This window comes from Medicago truncatula, chromosome 1 (assembly GCF_003473485.1).
Source record: "Medicago truncatula cultivar Jemalong A17 chromosome 1, MtrunA17r5.0-ANR, whole genome shotgun sequence".
Taxonomy (NCBI): domain Eukaryota; kingdom Viridiplantae; phylum Streptophyta; class Magnoliopsida; order Fabales; family Fabaceae; genus Medicago; species Medicago truncatula.
The window spans coordinates 42,501,511-42,521,613 of record NC_053042.1 but is presented as its reverse complement, the minus strand read 5'-3'; the positions used below and the strand labels follow the sequence as shown (position 1 = coordinate 42,521,613).

The window sequence follows — 20,103 nt, the reverse complement described above, 5'->3', positions numbered from 1 at the left end:
ATGTATGTTTTGTTTTTCGTAAGGTGTGCCTGGATACTTTTGTGAAGCATACAGTTCATTGTAAGGAGCTTCTTGGCTTTAAGTACAAATATGACTTTGTTAGGGATGTCATTTTTTTTTATATATTTAGGCAGGTGGGAGTATCAGTGAAGAAGGAGGTCCCTATGAACTTCCTTACTGACCCACTAGATAGAAGATCGATAGTTAAACTTGCAGATATTATGGTGTGCGGATGGGTAGGAGGAAAATATGCAAATGTGGATTTGACTAGGGTTTCACCACTCGTTGATTTAGGGGTCGGGTCTTTTATGGTATGACAGACAACCTTATGAGAAAGCGTGTTCTGACAATCAACATACTTTTATACAATTTGCTTTTGAAACTTTTGGCTTCTTAGCACCAGAGGTTGTTAACCTTCTACATAGAGTTCAAAGGGTCATGCACAATAATGTCATGACTCCTAGGTCCATGAATATTGTGTTTACGAGATTTGACTTTGTCATCTAACATAAATTGCCCTCTTACTTTCTATTCATGTGTAATTAATCCTTAATATATATAAAATGAATTGAATCTATTTATTTTGAAATGCCTCACAAGGTTACTTATTTTAAAAGGGAGGGAATATATTTTAAGGTATGAACTTGCCGTCCATAAAATTTTGAAAAACATAATGATCCAAGCCTGACAAGCTTCCACTTAGTTAGTAAACAAAAGTATAAACAAAGAACACAAACACGACCTTGACCCTTCCACGGCCAGCAGCTCCTAGGAAACACCTGCACTATATGTTACTCATGTTCTCTGTATCTATCATATTTGATATTATGATACGATATATGATATTCCTGTAGATATTATTAATGAATAAACTAGTTTCAATTTTTTAAAGATGATATCATTTTCAGCTACAGAAGAACATGTCTCAGTCTCACCATTCAAGTATTCAACAAAAACCGCCTGAGGACATATAAATTACACAACCATGTCGTGTATGGATTTGCTAGAGAGATTTTCTGTTTCTACTTGCTACAACAGTACCCTACATTATCATGCGCATTTTAACAGAGTTACATTGTTATTGTTTGATGAGTTACAATATTATCATGTCGTATATATACTCGGGCTCATGCACTCTTGTGGTTAGAAAATGAGTATATGCAATTTGGCCAAAGCTGGTCGACTACTTTTGATAAAAAAATTCATCACGTTTTTTTCATGTACGGTAGACGTATTCAAGACCATTCTAGATCGGAATATAGTGGAACCAACCAATTACTTGATCACGTATACGCGGCAACGCACTTGACACGTTTGTCTTCCTAGCACCTATAAGACCGGAGGTTTTAACATTCTATTAACACTTTTGGCTTTGTAGTTCTAAAGGTTGTTGACATTTTAAATTGAGTTCAAAGGGTTATGCATGATGTTATGTCCCCTAGTCCATGAATGTTTTCTTTAAAAGAATTGATTTTACGATCCAAAAAATATTAGTGGCATAGATTGCTACATGATTGTGTTCCATACATCTATAATTCATTGCGAATATCATTACACAATTCATTTAAAAATGAATATATATTAATATATTCCGTAATAATCCTTATTTTAAAAAGTATTTCATCTTTAAAAAAAAAAAAATTCAAGTTGAGTTTTTATAGAAATTTTCCATAAAATATTCGGTGTGACTGTGCTGATGACCATTTTTTTTAATCTTGACCAATAAATATTTGTGGAGTTTATCATTCCAACCATATTTGTTCTATTTACAAGATATGAATACAAGACAATACTTAACGCTTGATGGTAACATAATAGGATTGGTTGAGTTTAAGTGTGAGTGATTAGTTTCACATCGTTTATAAACGAGTAAAATGTTTAATATACGAGATAGAAGACTCGCATATCTAATATTTTAAGGTTTTTGACAGAGATTAGTGTCATTCTCTATGATCCCGAAACATTGATCTTTTTTGCTCCCAATATTCCTCCTCAACAAATTGTGTCAGAGATCTTTCTCAAGTTGGTGGGAGAGATCAAGTATAAGAAGTGGAAACTCACGCTTTTGATAAAAAAGATTATTGAGTTTAAATGTAAGTGATTAGGTGAATAAGTCGAAGGTTCTGAGTGTATAATATCTCCATCTCTCTTGTAGTCCTAAAGTATTGATATGTTGTTGCCCTTGACGCTCCCGAACTAATCAATAGTCTTGTCAAGCCATGTAATTTTATCAAAGCAATAGGAATAGGGTGTAGTTTTTAAAAGATGTGAGATTGAGTGTTCAAAGATTCTAATATAGTCACATTCCAATAATGGTAATGTCGGTACAAGTTAGTCGTTGTATCTAAAAATATCGTAAAAACTTTCTATAATAGAAAAAAACCGCGCGGAGCTGTAAAGTACACAAGCATTCAGTAAACTGAGTCAAACATTTAATTTCAAACAGTCAACTTATACCATACGCGTAACTAACACTGAGATTCATCAATTTTGGAGGTGCAAATAGCAACTTTTTCATTTAGAAAGAAAGACCACACGGTGACACGGTTCTTAAAATAGGTGGTAGTTGGTACACCAATTAAGAGCAGACAGCCATGACCAGTTGGTTCCCAAGTCTCTCAAATTTTCTGACCTAAACCTAATATTGTAGCCACCTCCTACCTTAAAAACTTACTCCTTAAACAATTAAAATCAATTGTAACATAAATTCTTTTCAGATAGTTACCATGTTACATTATAAAAATACATTTGTATTTCCTTAGACTTGACCAATTGAGATTCCTTTCTTCAAATCAATTCATGCACACACAAATGTTTCACTATGTTTTTCAATTTTTCAAATTTCCATTTCCTTTTCACCCATCTTCCGCTGTCTTGTCTAAAAAGTCCACGCCTTCTAAAATTAAACATAAGAATATACTAGCATATATATATTTATAGTTGTTATTTAATAACCATACCCCATCTTGGTCGTTCACATAATAAATTAATTGATTTCATTAAAAAAATATAAAAACTTTATTCACTACCTTCTTTCCTTCTCCTTATAAATAGATTATACACCATGCCACTTTCCTCCAACCAAAAATCTAAACTCTCTCTAGAACTACAAAAAATTTCAGCATCTTCATCATTCTTATATCTATTAGAATACTTAGCTTATAACAATGGTAGTACCTTCTCCAACTTCCATGATAAGAACTAAGAAAACAAAGGCCGTGGGAATTCCGACAATTGACCTTTCCATGGAAAGGTCAGAGTTGTCGGAATTAGTTGTGAAAGCTTGCGAAGAATATGGTTTTTTTAAGGTGGTGAATCATGGTATACCAAAGGAGGTTATTTCAAGGTTGGAAAATGAAGGAACAGAGTTTTTCTCAAAAAACTCTACAGAGAAACTTCAAGCTGGTACTTCTACTCCTTTTGGTTATGGCTGCAAAAATATTGGTCCCAATGGTGATAAAGGTGACCTTGAGTATCTTCTCCTTCACACCAATCCTAATTCAATCTCTGAGAGATCCAAAACCATTGCAAAAGATCACCCTATCAAGTTCAGGTATTGATTCCGTCACTCATTAATTGTAACTTAATTAGATAAAATATTTGTCAATAATATATTCCAACCTTTAACATGAACAATTAATTTGATATTGGTTTATAACATAATGATAAAAAGTGGGGGAAAAGTATAATATAATGTAATTAATACTATAATAACGGAGATTGAGGGGACTTTAGGATTATAATATATGAAGTAATATATAAGGTAGGGAACAAGGTGTTATCAGTTAGTGTTTCTTAAGTGTCAAGCAGGCTGGTGGGGGGATAGCCAGAGTACAGACTCTGACGAGTTTGACAAAACATTGATATTCTATATTTGGGTGGTTGATGCATCATTTTTTATTTCCATATTGCGGTAACATTTCAAAAGGTTGATATAACAAAAAGAACTGTGAAGGAAGGACATAAGTATTTAATATTATCAATGCTTTATGCTTTGTATCCTAGATAGGGACATTTTTCCTTTATATTCCAAATCATACCAGAAATGAAATTTATTTTAATTAATAGTCTAACAAATGCATTTTGCCTCACCTTCTTGATGTAATATGTAGTTGTTTTCTCGTGGTTGATTTGGCTACGTGACTATGACTTCTACTACACTTTTCAATTAGTTGGAGACCATTCTGATGTTAACAGAATGGATTCATTTGGGCTTCTATTCATCTTGATGAGCCCTGTCTCTGACTTTGTGTGTACAAAACTACATAACCATTTTCCTGACTTGTACCAAAATCACATTGGTTTTTGTTGTAACATCACAAGAGTACTAAGTAAGAGGTTAGAGATTAAAGGGTCACATGGACACTTGTCACATTTGTGTGTGGAGGTTAAAACGGTGTATACCACGAATGGTGTTATATATATCAATGAATATAGATACCTCTTCTAAAAAGATTCAAATATTGATTTGCCCCTTTGTGTCAACTTACCTTTCTTTGTTAATTGAGGATTAAGATAAAGATGATAATAATAATAAATTCAATTCAATCAAATCAGGAGGAGGAAACGGGAGTGGCAATCAATCTTAAATTGAATATGGAACCCACCAACCATCCATCAGCCCCCAAAATTATCTTATGACATTAGGCTGTAATATGTGTGATGCCATTGCTAGAGAAACTTATCTTCATCAAGAATAATCATCATGCATAATTAAGCGTTACTTTTGGACTCATCCAGAAATAACACCTACTAGTCATATAGAACACGAAGAAAAATGGTTCACCATACATAATTAGATATAACTTTATTATTGAATCAAATGAGACATGATGGTATTTAATGGTGGCAAAAAAAGCATTCACATGATACAACACTATCTTATTGGTTATGAGTGAGCTGAAAAAACATATATGGCAAAGTAATCCACAGCGAACTAGGTTATTTTTGGCATAATATCTCGCATATGGATATTTGTTGTGACAACATGATCTTGATTTTGCTTGTTATTATTATTTATTTATATTTATTTTTATAAAGATCTTCCATTCACTTTGACCACAAAGAAATTAAACCAATCAATAACTCATTGCGTGTCTCGCTCGTGTTCCAATCAATTCAATAGTGAACTAGTAGTATTCATTAGCACAATCAAATCAAGAATATAGGAAAAACCTTTATTTTCTTCATTTCAATAATTAAAAAGTGAAATGAGATAAATGATTTGACCCGCCACGTGTCTTTGCCGGCTAATATTTGGCAACGTTGATAATAGAAAAGACGCATTGTTTTAAAAAAAAAATATACAAAAATAGTAGTGTTAGTTAATAGTTGTGACTATGTGTAACGTTTTTGGCCTTCCAATTTTCTTGCAGTTGCATCGTCACTGATTATATAGAAGCAGTTAAAGAATTAGCATGTGAGATTCTTGAGCTAGCAGCAGAAGGATTGTGGGTCCCTGACAAGTCCTCACTAAGCAAAGTTATCAAAGACGTTCATAGTGACTCAGTCCTTAGGATCAATCACTACCCTCCAGTGAAGAAATTAAGCAAAGATAATTTGGACCCATCAAAATTCCAAAACAATAATAATACTATTGGATTTGGAGAGCATTCTGACCCTCAGATCCTAACCATCTTACGGTCCAACAACGTAGGTGGCCTTCAGATTTCAACTCAACATGGATTGTGGATCCCTGTCCATCCTGACCCCAATGAATTCTATGTCATGGTTGGAGATTCTCTTCAGGTAACTTGCTTCCTAATGATCAAATCAGTTTATAATTGCATTGTACTACTAAGATATTTCGTTACACTTTAAAGTTTCGACAATCATTTTGCATAATAATTGTGTTTTTTCTTTTGTGTAGGTTTTGACAAATGGGAGGTTTGTGAGTGTGAGACATAGAGTATTGACAAACACAACAAAGCCCAGAATGTCAATGATGTACTTTGCAGCACCACCGTTGAATTGGTGGATCAGTCCATTATCAAAGATGGTGACAGCCCATAACCCATCTCTGTATAAGCCCTTTACATGGGCCCAATATAAACAAGCAGCATATGCTCTTCGATTGGGAGATTCACGTCTTGATCAATTCAAGCTCCAAAAACAAGAAGACAATACCCATTATCACCATGACACTTGAATCACTTTCATTGTTTATAGTCCTTTTTCTTTTTGTTTCAATTATTGTCCTTGTTTTATAAATAGTGTTGATATTTATTTTTTGGCCGTAGCGATTTAGTGATCTAGTCTACCTAGTTGGTATTGTAAAATATATGTAGGTAACCTTCCAAGTGGAATTTTGACATGAATGATGTTCAATGTATTCAGAAATCAGAAGCAGCATCATTTATTTTTGCGTTTATACTTTCAAGCATAATTATTAGCCCTAATTGGAAAAGATTATTAAAGACATGTTTGTTTAAGAAACTAAATGTTATAAAACCAATTTTGACTTAACCATACTTCTCAACAAAATGTGTTAATATACGGTACTCGCAATGGGCCTCATACCATCCAATCCAAACAACATCAAAATAATATCTTCCTTTATTCATTTCATTTCACATTCTAATAAAAACATAATATTTAATATATATTGTTGATGAATAACAATAAAGTCCTGCATATATGCATGCAGGTATTTGTTATAGTAGTAAATTAAACTCCAAAGGTATCTGTCTTGGATTAAGGGCTGATTAGCCAAGTGTTCCCATCAATGTATTGAGTCCCAATAAAGACTTGAGCTTCTTTGTCATTTAGCATCCGTGCCCATGGGACTCTTCCGGCGGTGTTGGATCCAGGTCCACTACACTTATATTCTCCATAATATGCATTCCTGCATTTGTAAACAAACAAAAATACCTAATAAGCTTTTTATTTGCACTTACATGATAAAAATTAGCTTCTTTTTCTACCTCAATGATCCTTAAACATCGGTCTAGTGACAGGAAAAACACACCATTTTTGTATTTCCCGTCCGGATTGAGAAATCGAAAAGGGTGTGATTTTTAAGGAAACATTAGGGAAAAAAATAGCTATCTGATAATAAGACAGAATCTAAGTGTATGCTTTGTTGTATTAATTTTAGTACTAACATGTAGCGCTTTGTGTCATTCCAATCTTCCCATCCTTTGGGCAGAACACTGTTGTCCATATAGGTGTAGGAGAAAACAACTTGTGAATAATTTCCCCATGGTCTTCCAAGATAAGTTGGTCCATCACCTATTACCATACTATTTTTAAAGGAAAATCCACTATCATATGACGGATTTGAACCACTTTGAGCTGTAATGGAGGTCATGTTGTTGGCTATGGACCTTATAGTGCAACCCTGCATACCAATTCAATCAGAAACTAGGCAATGGTTGATTAGGCAACAAGCTATTGTATATAGTGGCAGACATGAAAATTGTACTTTTATTAATATTATCAAAATCTTTCTATTATAACTCATTAACAACCCACTTGGCCATAAAAGCCCATTTCATAAGTTTTTCAAATGTGCATATTTGAACTTGAACTCATGAATGGAAAGATTACCTCATAGAGGGATTTCCCATGACCACAAATGAAATCAACTGAGCCTTTAATAGTGCAATTGTTGAAGTAATGAAGGCCTTTGTGATCGTATAGGGTGTCTTGAACACCAGAGAATGTGCAATTGTAAAAGGCAGTTTTATTCCCGGTGATGCGAACCGCAACAGCTTGTTCTACTTTCGACCCAATAGGAAATGAAGCAGTGTTCTGTTATATTATAAAAGAAATAATGGAATGAGATAAAATTCAACAGGATCAATTTTATCTTATTCTATTCTATACTTTCCCTCCAATATTTATCTCAACAAAATTCTAGCCCAATTAAATAAAGAAAATAATTTATATTTTGAGTACCTCAAAATTAATGTTGATGGCCATAAAATAGCTAGCATTCACGGCAACAGTGGCACTATTGAATGTTCTCAACTGAGCCCCATCGCTTCCGGTGACAGATTGTGTATCATTTCCAGTTATAGTTGGTGGATCCCTTACGTCCCCTAGGAATGTTATGAAAGGGAGTGTTTTTGGGACTACAATTTTCTCCCTGAAATCAATTAATCATCACAAGTTATAAGAGATAATCACCACTTGTAACATTTTTGTTATAAAAAAATAAAACAGTTTTGAGTTATAGTCAGCATATTCGTACCTATAGTAACCCGGTGCAATGGAGATAATCACTCTTCTAATGTTATAAGGTTGAATGCTATTAAGAGCTTCTGTAATACTCTTAAATTGAGCTGAACCATCTTGACTAACTTTTAATCTAACTTTATTACTCTCAGCTTTCTTCAGCTTAGGATCAAGACCTTGCACATTGCCACTAACATTCCTATATCTCTTTTCCATAATGGTCTTTCTCTGGTAATTCTTGACGTTCCATGATATCCATTTGTCAAAATCAGACTCCATTTCTGATCTGCAGCTGAAGCATAAACATGAAAGAACCAACAAAATAAGGTGGAAACACCTTCTTGGAACCATAATGCTAATATTAGTATATAATATTACTATACGATTTGTTTCAAGACAGTGCACTAGAATATAAGGTCATACACACATAAATATATAGATACACATTAAATGTTAATGCTCATTGCCATTTACCAAACTAACCCTCATTTATAAGTAAATAGAGACAAACTAGTATATGTTCTGACGCATGACAGTGTTGAAGGGTATGCTCATTTTATTTTTTCTACTCTTTGAACAAAATTAGTAGATAGAATTAAATATAAGTGGGCACTAATTTTTTGTGGAACTATATCAGGAACTGGAGTAATTGTATTATGGGACCCCAATTTCAAACTATGATCAAATAAGGTGTAATCAATTAATGTACATATCAGATTGAAGATAATCCATTGACATTGGGGATGGATTTTGGCACAGAAGGAAGAAAATTGGTTAAGTTCATAGCTGTAATCCATTTTCAAAATGCTCAAATTTGGTGTAGTGGTCACTCAGGTCTGTGATGATATATATTTAGGATATAGTACATTCTATATATCTAAATTCTAAACCAAGAAATATAGGTTGTGGGGTAGGACAATTTTATTTCTATTTTTCAAAATCTGGATTTTAAATTTTTTCAATTTATTATTGCATCAGCCTTATCAAACACGTTGGTCACACAATTGGATTCTCATATTTTAATAAAAATGAATAATATATTGTCAGTATCCCACTTATTATTTTGTTTGAAAAGAATAAAATGTAGATGTATGAAATGGAATGATTTAAGTTCCTACAACTCATATTTTATTTTGTTTTTAAACTCTGAGTTTAGCAAAAGCTAATTTACTTTCTTGTGAAGGTACCTATCTTGAATCCTAATTTAGTTCACTATCTCGTTGTCAGCCACAATGATGAATACTAGTTAGGTGTGAAATACTAATATGAAAATAATGGTCAGATTAGCTTAGGTTGGACCCTCATCAACACACATGCTATTAAACCTGTTATAAATTATTTTTAACCTTAAAAAGCAATTTTTTCTAATGAAAATTCTCAAAACAAACGCCAAAAACAGGGGGAAAAAACACGGAATTAAGTTTACTTCGATTAGTTTACGAAATTACCCTTACAATTTTACAAAAATGACAAGCATTGCCTAGCTTTGCCACAATAAATCAAGTTTTTTAATCATGTTTTTCAAGTTTTTTTTTTCTTCTTCTTTCTTTTGAAGCCTGGATCTCGTGTTTGGGTTTATGCATATATACTATTTTCAAGCAATGTTATTATGTGACTAGCAATTGAATGAAATAAATTATTTCATTGATAGAATTAGAGTGTATGTTACATCTTATTAGTGCACAACAAGATTATTTATTGCTAACTAACTAGATAACTTGTTACGCAAGTTACCCCGATAAATAACACTAACTAACTGTTGTTTCTTCATGGTGCAATAAATGTAAATAGAAGGGAGTGCATTGTGTGTTGCATTTTGTCATTTCTCCATTTTTTGCTTTTCTGGATTCACGTTTTTAGGAGTAAATGGAAATGAAGTTTCAACTTTCAAGTTTGTTTTTATCATCGGATACAAATTTTATGACCTAAATTAAATGGTAGTTTTGTAGTTTAAAAACCACTTCCACGTACTTGTATTTTTTTTTTTTGTGGTGTCTGAGGTTCGAACCCTAAACCTTACGTATATTATGTTCTACTTACTTGCATAAACAAACACAAATCAACTTCTAATGTTCTTTAAAATCTTTAATAAATAATTTATAAATAATTTGAAAATAATTTTTTTTGTCGAGTAATTTAATTATTAAATTCACACAATTTAAGTGTCGAGAAGAAGTAAATTTTAAGTTCGAACACAGACTACTACATATACGGATCATATCTTAAGCTAAATAAAGATGACGGTTGTCCTAGACCCCAAAAAAAAGTAAAAATTTTACTCCGAAATAAATAATGAAAAAAATAATAATTTGGAATGCATTAATTAAGTCCAAAACAAAGATGACACATAAAATTTAAAAGAAGAATATATCAGATATCGATGCAAATTATCTTTTTTTTAATTGAAAGTTCGTCCAAGGCGGTATATTTATATGAATTAAATATTATTTGTTTTTTATTGTTTTCTCTCTCTTTTCGATCACATCATCAATTTTAAATGTTTTACTCTTATGAAATAAGTTGTTGATTTTTGGATATATTTAAATAATATATATATATATATATATATATATATATATATATATCAATTGGTGCTAAACATTATTACTGTGTGAACACCTTCCATTTCCTCTGCCACCCGACCTTGGTTTAGGCCCCCACAATGGTGAAATGAAACCAATAAAGTCAAGTAAAGCCTAGTACCAAAAATAAAAATAGAAAAATTAACAAATGGAGTAGAATGTTGTGTTTAAACTGGGATATGAGGTCAGCTGTGACCATACATGCGACATACAAAATGCATAGGAAAGAAACCAAATAAACATGTTGACTGACCAATCATGTGTGAACGAGTCAGTCAATACTAAAATAACCTACGAAGATCAATGAAACGTGCTGGTTTCAAAAGTAACGGCACTTAGTGCTCTACTAATGAGAAACCCATTGAATTTAAAACATTATACTATACTACTACTTACTATTATTAATGTCAAACTTCCTATCACGTTTTCTAAAATTCTATGCTTCTAGAGGATTGGTTATAACGTAAAACACAAGACCAACGTTGAACAATTCATTCATAACACAAATACACACACAAGTCCTTCCAAGAAGAAAATCAAAGTTCTTTCTTTATTAATTTTGTAATTAGAGATATGCACTACAATTACACAATTATAATTCTCAATGTAAGAGTAGGACAATTACAAACAATCAGTTACTCAACAATGCCATTAAATTTAACAATGTCACTAACTTAAATATAACTTGTTAATGCCTAGTGTAAAAAACTGGATCATAAATCATCAGCCAATTGTTGCTGCAAGAAACATATGTTTTCATCTGTCCACAATTCTGAATCACCAAAAACATTGCTCTGTTCAAATTCTTGGATGTTTGAGTCTAAACAGTTCCAGTCCTGCCACGTGGATCCCAGTTCTGCACAATCCATTAAATTGTAAGATACGTTTGATTCTACTTGAACTTCAACCCCTGACGAGTACGATGAAACCTCAGACTGCAACATTGGAGGATTTGCATTTGCCCCACAAGTTTCACTATGAGCTTTAGTATTTTTGCAAGTGGTGATTTGTCCGTGGCTATAGGAATTAGTATCTGCAGTTGCACCAGAAGATTGGATTCTCTCGATAAGACGTGGAATCCATACGTAACGCAATGTGTCCCTAAACTGTTGACTGTTTACATCACATTTTAGTTGCCTAGCTTGCTTCACCACTCTTGTTCTCCAATAGTTCTTTATTTCATTGTCGGTTCTTCCCGGTAATTGTTCCGCTATTTTAGACCACCTTCATTAAATAACACAATATCATGTTAGTTAATTTGACCAACTCTATTTCATTCTAAAACTAAACAAGGTTGTTTGAAAAAAATTAAATACGTTTACATGCATATATATACGTACCGATTTCCCCAACGGGAATGAAGATCAAGGATCAAGACTTGTTCTTGGAGAGTGATGTTCCCACGTCGAACATTTGGACGCAAATAGTTCAACCATCTTAATCTGCAGCTTTTCCCGGTTCTCTTTAGACCCGAACAGCGAGCCACGGAGTTCCAATGACCATCTCCATGGACTGCCACATAGTTCATCAGAATAGTATCCTCCTCTTCTGTCCATGGACCTTTCTTTATTACCATAGTATCTTCTTGACTTACATCTGTAACTGATGAACCACAATCTGAAAAACTCCTCATTACATGCATATTGGTTTTGTAATTAGTATCCATGTTTGTTACACTCACAGTTATACTTTGTTTTGGCTTTGGAGTAAGAAATGGTTCTGAAAATATATATCTTAGACTCTTAGATAATTTTGTTATGGATATGTAAGAGTATGTGATTATATAGATAGAGAGAGTTCAGCGTTGACGTTGGATTTAGGAGGAATTGCACTTTAAAACTGAGAATTTGTCAAAACTAAAAGATAAAGTGAAGGGCTGCGAGTATAGATAGCTGAATACTTGGTACGCAGAATTGTTAAATAATACTCCTACTTGATTGATTAAATTACTATATAGTATTTTAGTTATTGCTAGTTACTCTTTTTTTATTTTGACCTTGCTATTTCGTGTTGACCCTTTGACTAATTACACGTATATTCAACTAAGTTTACTAAAATAATAGTAACTAATGTCAAATAGTCAGAACTAAGAAGGCTTTAACAGTATTTGGGTTTCCAGAACCAAAACGGTTCCTGTATCTGGCTTTCTGGCTATGTCTCTGGTCAAACTTCCTTCCTAGTTGACATTAATTAAAGGAAATTGTTTGCAGATACTGAAAACCTCTGAACTTGTATGTAAAGAATATTTCTTATTCCTTAAACTAGCTTATCACAAATAATTTAATTCCGTACGACAAGAGATGGAATGAGTAATTAAGAATGTTTGTAAACAAAAAATAATTACGAATGTCCGGATCCTCTCCATTTCTATAGGAAATGGGGATCGGCATTTCCCTTATTAGTTGAGTGACATGTGGCATAAAATGAAACAAACGGCTAAGATCTTTTTATTCAAATATTATAAATGTTTTAATTAAAAAAGAAAAAGAAAAAAGAAATCTCAATGCAGAAACCCACTTCTCCATCATTGACATTGATCACATCTGCCTTCCCATTCACCTACTCGTTCATCCCCTTTCTCCATCGTCTCTTCTTCGCCGTCGTTTCATCTGTAACTGACATAAAGATATTGATTTGGTTTTCTGTAATTACATGCTTCCATTAATTAACAATACATCCTTTTCAATTATGCATACACCTCACTCAATTAAGGATGAAGCCCACTAGTTCAAATCAATTAATCGTAAAGTAGAATCATATGTTAAAATAAAACAAGAAGAAAAAGGGGAATACACGTATTTGGTTGGATCAACTGTAAGCTTGATCTTAAAAAAATAAAACTGTAAGCTTCATGATGATGACGTCGTCGTTGTGGGTTTAGACTTTGGTGGTTACCAATTTTTTCGCAAGTTTGGCAAACAGATTGAATTTATTTAGGTTTTTTCTAAATTACCATCAAAGATTTATCCACCGACCAATAAAAATGAACAATTTATTTGTGGCATCAAGATAGTTCATAAATATGAATATGTGCTTATGTGGCTAATGTATATCGGTTGGGAGTAAATTACCCATCATTCTTTCATGGTAGCCTAGTTGTCACCATTTATTTATGATTTACTATTAGTTTTAGGCAACTTCTACGGTACACTCACAAAATGAGGTGTATCGGTACTCCTCCTTATTAATTTTATAAATGAATGATCATTTTTTATGTAGTAAATAACTATTTGTCAATATTTATATTTTATAGAACAACATTTCATAAGAAAAAATATCATTTAATTGTTTATAAGAATCATAGTAACTTTTTTTTTACATATTATCGTAAAAAATAATGAATGTTCTCAATTATGAGTGATAAAAATTTAAAAAAGAAAAATTATTTCGCTGACTATAATTATAAATGATAAAAAAATAATATCTTTATTTTCAAAAAACAACTCATTTAACTATGAATTTAAAGAGTTAGTGTACTAGTACACTCAAATATAGTGGGTGTACCATAGAATTTGCCTTAGTTTTAAGGTTTAAATGTGTCATTGGTCCCTGCACTTTCATCAGATTTTGGCATTGGTCCTTGCACTTTTTTTTGTTTGGCATTGGTCCCTGCACTTTGTAAAAATATTGGTATTGGTCCCTCTGTTAACTTTCTGTTAAAAAAAAAAAACACAAAACCAACGGAGTGCCACGTGGCCCAATCATTTCACGCCACGTGGCACCAATATCAATATTTTTACAAAGTGCAGGGACCAATACCAATATTTTTACAAAGTGCAGGGACCAATACCAATAGTTTTGTGTTTTTTTTTTAACAGAAAGTTAATAGAGGAACCAATACCAATATTTTTACAAAGTGCAGGGACCAATTCCAAACAAAAAAAAAGTGTAGGGACCAATGCTAAAATCTGATGAAAGTACAAGGACTAAAGGCATATTTAAACCTAGTTTTAATTGGTTTAAAGCAAAAATAGATCTTAGCCGTTTGTTTCATTTTATGCCACATGTAACTCAACTAAAAAGGGAAATGCCGATCCCCATTTCCTATTGAAATGAAGAGGATCCGGACGCATGCGGTTTGGTCTTTCCTACAAAAAATTAAATACTGCAGTTTGATCCCTACAATTAAAAAGGTTTTATTTAAGCTAGTTACTAAAAAAAATTACACTTGAACACATAGAAATTAATCTCTTGGACCATCAATATTTAGTCCTTCACTTATTTAGCATCATGTTAAATATGCATTCTTATTATGTGATAAATAAATTGGATGTTTGCAGTTAAGGGATTATGGAAACATCATCTCTCATTTTACTTATTTATGTTATGAGTCCCTCTAGAGAAATTTTTTTGTTTAAATTTAATGATTTATAATTATTAGTCGAATTCATTTAGTAATTTTTTTTGAGGATGTTAAGGTTGAGAGATTTGAGCGTTTAATAAATAGGTCAAATACTTCTATTTGTTATTTAAATTTCACGTTTGTATCAGATTAGTTATTTAAATTTGTAAGTTTTAAATTGGTCATTTAAATCATATAATCATAATGTTTGCAACATTACATTTTTTTTCATCCAACTCTGTTAAATGAAATTTATGTGGATGTTAACCGATGATAGGACAATGTTAAATCATTATAAGAAACATTTTTTTTCTTAGTTTTCCATAATCTTCATCTTTTTCCTCACAAACCTTCATCATCTTTTCTCTCTTTTCAAACAAAAAACCAAAAAAAAAAAAAAAAAACATCATCTTTATCAAACTCTAATTATCTATCAACACAAATCTCAATTACTATTCACCACAGACCCTAAAATCACCACCACCAATTATAGCATTATCATTATTATGGTTTTTTCTAGATTATCTTTAAAAAATGGTGGGTAATTTACCCACCAACCAATCATAATGAGCAATTTATTGGTGGGGTCAAGATAATTTATGGATACCACCTAAAAAGGTGAATGTTTATTGGTTGGGGTAAATTACCCACCATTTTTCCATGGGTACCCTTGTTGTCACCCACTATTATTCACCTTTTTTTTTGAACAAACACTATTATTCACCTTAACATCATTAATCTTATTAAACTCCTCTTCTATAATCTCTTCCATCAATTTCATAAATCTCACCATCTTCCACATCCTCACCCTCTTTCCCCATTTCAATTTTCGATTTGAATTCTTTGAGATCTAATGAGATACAAATCGACTCGATAATGTCAACAAAATTTGTTATTTACGGTGGTGGATCGAGTTTCTAGTGATTAGAAAACAAGTTTAATTTAGACACCATATATAATTTTGAAAATTATGTTAGTGAGAAAAAGAAAATATGAATTTGATGATGATTTTTTATTTGTTTGCGTTTTTTTTTTAAAGGGAGAGAAAATGATGAAGGTTAATGAGAATAAAGATGAAGAATATGAAAAAACCCATAAAAAAAATTGTTTTTTTAATGATTTGGTCTTGCCATATCAGCAGTTAACAATCACATAAGCCTCATTTAACAAAATTGGATGCAAACTTTATATGATTTAAATGACCAATTTAAAACTTAAAAAACTTTAAGGACAAACAAGTAAAAACGTGAAACTGAAAGAATCAATAAAGGACTATCAAATATTAGAGTTAAATATGTTTCTGTTCATTATAAATATATCAAAATAACATTCATCGACACTTAGATATTTATCTCTTAAGTGTGTTTTTTCTCAAGTGGGTTTTTCTTTTATTGATGGTGATTCCCAATTGGTTTTGATTGTGAAAGAATTTGGCAAAAGAGAAAAAAGAATAAGAAAAAAAAAAAGAGAGAAATAAAATAAATTTGAGACAAGTTATACGATTCAGCAGTAAAAAAAAACCTGAATTGTCCATTTTTATTTTTGCATAAGAAAGTAGAAGTTCACTTTTTTTCTTTAATTTTTATTGAAGGAAAACTAAGGATATATTAAAGAAGAATACTAGGGTCACACCCTCCGACACACCCTTTAACACACTCTAATGAAAACTTACCATATCATTCACTTTTTTTAAGTTATTTACCTCTAACCTAAAGAACCTTTCATTTTATATTATATTTTATTATTTGGATTTCAATTTTCATCTTTACTGAAGATTTAACCTAAATATGACGTATTGGAAAACTCCACTCTTACGATGGAAGATTTAACTCCAATTGACAAACACAATTTACAAACTTCTGAGGAAAAAAGACATCTATATCTAAATCGTATTCTCCCAAATAATGCCATTGATAATATTGCCAAATTTCAATTGAAATAAAAACGAATTACCAAATGAATGTTTATACAAATTTCTGAATACATAGCAAAAGAAAATTCAATCGTAGATGGCAGCATGTAGGTGCAATAGAAATCCAGGCTTAGAATCAATATTGAAAAACAATTTAGATCTCAAAAAAAAAAAAAAAAAAAAAAAGCAACAAAAATGAAACTCAAGTAAAACTAAAGATAGAACCCCACAAGAGAGTGTGACCCTAGCATTCCTCTACATTAAAATAACACTAATTATCTACTTTGAGTTTTTTAAATGAGTATGTTGGTAAAGTGATGACCAAGATGTTATGGTTCTACATGTGGATGGTAGTGTTGTTACTAATCTAGGACAATCAGGATTTGGGGGATTATTGAGAGATCATGAGAGAAATTTCCATTTTGATTTTTATTGGAGTATTGGTTTGTCGAACGTGTTATATGTAGAGATTGCAAGCTCTCTTAATTGGTATAAAATTGTGTTGGCAAATTAGTTTTAAAAAGGTAATTTGTTACTCTGATTCCCTTCATCCGATCAAGTTGGTAACTATGAGAACACATCAATATCACCATTATGCTAACATGGTGATTATCAAAGATTACATGAAGAATGACTGAAATATTGTTTTGAAACATACTCTTCGTGAATGGAATGCTTGTGCGGATATATCCTTGCAAAGATGAGAGCTAATTGTGTAGATCCTTTGATTATAGTTAATGAATTTTTTTACAGTTTGTCTTCGACGTTTCTAGCGGAAGTCCAAGAGGTGCCCTTTATTAGAACTTAGTTTTTCGTTTTTGTTATTCTTTTTTGTTTTTTCTCCCGTGTAACAAAAAAATAGTGTAACATAATATATTAAAATTATGCAAAAATTACAAGCAAGTTTTCACATCTAATAGTGTAACAACCTTCTTTCAAAAAAAAATCTAATAGTGTAATAATTTTTTGCTATCATGTAACCAAAATATAGTGTAACAATTTTTTACTCTCACAATAGGAATTAATTTTTTTTTTGAAAGAACAATAGGAATTAATTTATCTTCACATCTGCTTATGCAAAAATATCACATCTCTCTCACATACATGAACCCTTCTTTTTTGTCATTCTTTTGATTGACGAGTCCCGCACGAGGGACCAACCCAATAATTCTCCTCTTGTATTTTAAGGCTTCCTCGCAAATCGGAACAACCGAGACATATGAATATATGATAAATATCTACTGTTGTGTAAACTGTATAAAGAGAAGTGTTATTTGAAAAATCATTTAGCTGACAACTTATATGACAATCATAATTTATAAAGAAAAAATGGGTATTTGCACGAAAATCAAAGCAATAAAGAGATAAAGTAAAAAATAATATGAATATGAGAGAGAAAGTTGTCACAAAAATTGTCACCTCATATATAAATAACACTTTTACTTCTTTTTTTGGTTACATGAGAGAAAAAGAAAATGAAAAAAAGGAAAGCAAGAAAAACACTACATCCTAATGAAGTATGTCCCTGCAACATCCGCCAACTAGGTCAAATGACAACTGTTCATGACCATCATAAGAGATCTCTATGATTAGCTCCTAACTTGGCGATGATATTCGCACGTGAATTTCCATATCCAAGAATGTGATGAATATAGATGTTTCAATTCTTAACTAGATAACTTCGAATGTAATGATTAGTTTTTATGTAATTTGAAAATTTTCATACAAGATTATTATTATTATTATTTTTACAAAAAATCATATTTTTAGAAACAAAATCATATTTAACACACCGGTGTGTAGATTTTTTTTTTTTTGTTGAGTGAACATCGGTGTGTAGATTTAACGCTCGTTTGTTATTGAATATAAAAAAAATGATTTTGATATTCAATTATTTATAGATTAATTTTAGGGATCTTTTAAAAAAGAAAAAAAATTGTTTCGTGTTTGTGTACATTGATTAAAATAATTTTTTGAAAAGGAACATTATTGAAAATGATTTTAAGGAAAAGATACTCAAAATGGCTTTTTATTTGAAGCTTTTTTTTTGTTTCCCTTTTTTTTTAAATGCGTAATATACAAATGAAAGCTTCTAAAATTAATTATTTTTTTAACAGTCAGTTTTTCACTGAAAAAACGGTAACAAACAACCTCGTAAAATTTGTAATTTTTGTTCCTCTTGGCCTCATGGCCCAATTCAGCCAAAATGAAGAAAACATATATGTTAAGAGGTCTCAGACTCGGATATTTGGATACATCATTATATATGAACCCTATAATCAGCCGATGTCGGCAATATCTCAACACATCACTGACCTCAGTCACAATATATTTTATAAATACCTAATTTCACTTGCACATTCACGATATTTAAAGGACATAAATGAAATTATGTTTTTACAAAATTATCTATAAAAATCTTATCAAAGTATTGATCATAAATAAAAGGATGGAAGGAATTTACTTTTAAAATTAAAATAAATTTTAAAATGTATATGTAAATATTTTTATAGTTTTATAATAAGATACTAACAATATAATTGTAAGTTCAATCATATTTTATCATCTTAACATATTGTAAGAGTGAATTAAAAATTAATATTATGATGTGCTAACCAACCATATGATAAAATACATGGAGATTTTGTGTAATATATGATTATACTATCACTTTTATTTTAAAATTAGTTGTATATGCATAACAAACTATTTTTTTTTTAAATGAAAAAAATAAACAAGTGTTTTTATTTTGTCAATTGATTTAATTTATTGGGTTTGTACTTTAAAAATTACTTGAGTTTGATGAATATACTCCAGTAATAAAAAATAATATTGAGCACATCAAGTCACCATTTCATCATGTCACAATTTAATACGTTGTTCAAACAAAACCAATTTTGAGCAGAATTTAAAATACGACATTTTGCAAACTTACCATGAAAAAAAAAATGTTGAGCTGAGGTTGTCGTCTACTAGACTACTAGTGATGTCCTTGACAAATGAGAATAATTTGGTCAAATGGAATAAATCAAAAGCAAAGTTAGTAAGCAGATGAAGTAGCATTTTAACATTGTTGCCGTAGAAATGAC

General features: G+C 31.3%; 3 protein-coding genes across 3 annotated transcripts; 1 reads left to right on the top strand and 2 right to left on the bottom strand.

Annotated features, from left to right (window-relative positions):
• Positions 1 to 3,062: 3,062 nt before the first annotated feature.
• LOC11416786 (gibberellin 2-beta-dioxygenase 2) lies at positions 3,063 to 6,370 on the top strand. The gene is made up of 3 exons (XM_003591313.4): positions 3,063 to 3,553; positions 5,376 to 5,748; positions 5,870 to 6,370. The coding sequence occupies exons 1-3, from the start codon at positions 3,168 to 3,170 to the stop codon at positions 6,146 to 6,148; spliced, it is 1,038 nt and encodes a 345-aa protein (XP_003591361.1). The 5' UTR covers positions 3,063 to 3,167; the 3' UTR covers positions 6,149 to 6,370.
• Positions 6,371 to 6,540: 170 nt separating this feature from the next.
• LOC11417437 (probable pectinesterase 53) lies at positions 6,541 to 8,590 on the bottom strand. Its single transcript, XM_003591312.4, has 5 exons — positions 8,195 to 8,590; positions 7,900 to 8,089; positions 7,549 to 7,752; positions 7,104 to 7,339; positions 6,541 to 6,844 (listed from the first exon to the last, which is right to left on the bottom strand). Exons 1-5 carry the CDS (start codon positions 8,527 to 8,529, stop codon positions 6,694 to 6,696), a joined length of 1,116 nt encoding a protein of 371 aa, XP_003591360.2. The 5' UTR covers positions 8,530 to 8,590; the 3' UTR covers positions 6,541 to 6,693.
• Positions 8,591 to 11,322: 2,732 nt separating this feature from the next.
• On the bottom strand, positions 11,323 to 12,662 carry LOC11416785 (transcription factor MYB108). The gene is made up of 2 exons (XM_003591311.4): positions 12,101 to 12,662; positions 11,323 to 11,984 (listed from the first exon to the last, which is right to left on the bottom strand). The coding sequence occupies exons 1-2, from the start codon at positions 12,424 to 12,426 to the stop codon at positions 11,474 to 11,476; spliced, it is 837 nt and encodes a 278-aa protein (XP_003591359.1). The 5' UTR covers positions 12,427 to 12,662; the 3' UTR covers positions 11,323 to 11,473.
• Positions 12,663 to 20,103: the final 7,441 nt, after the last annotated feature.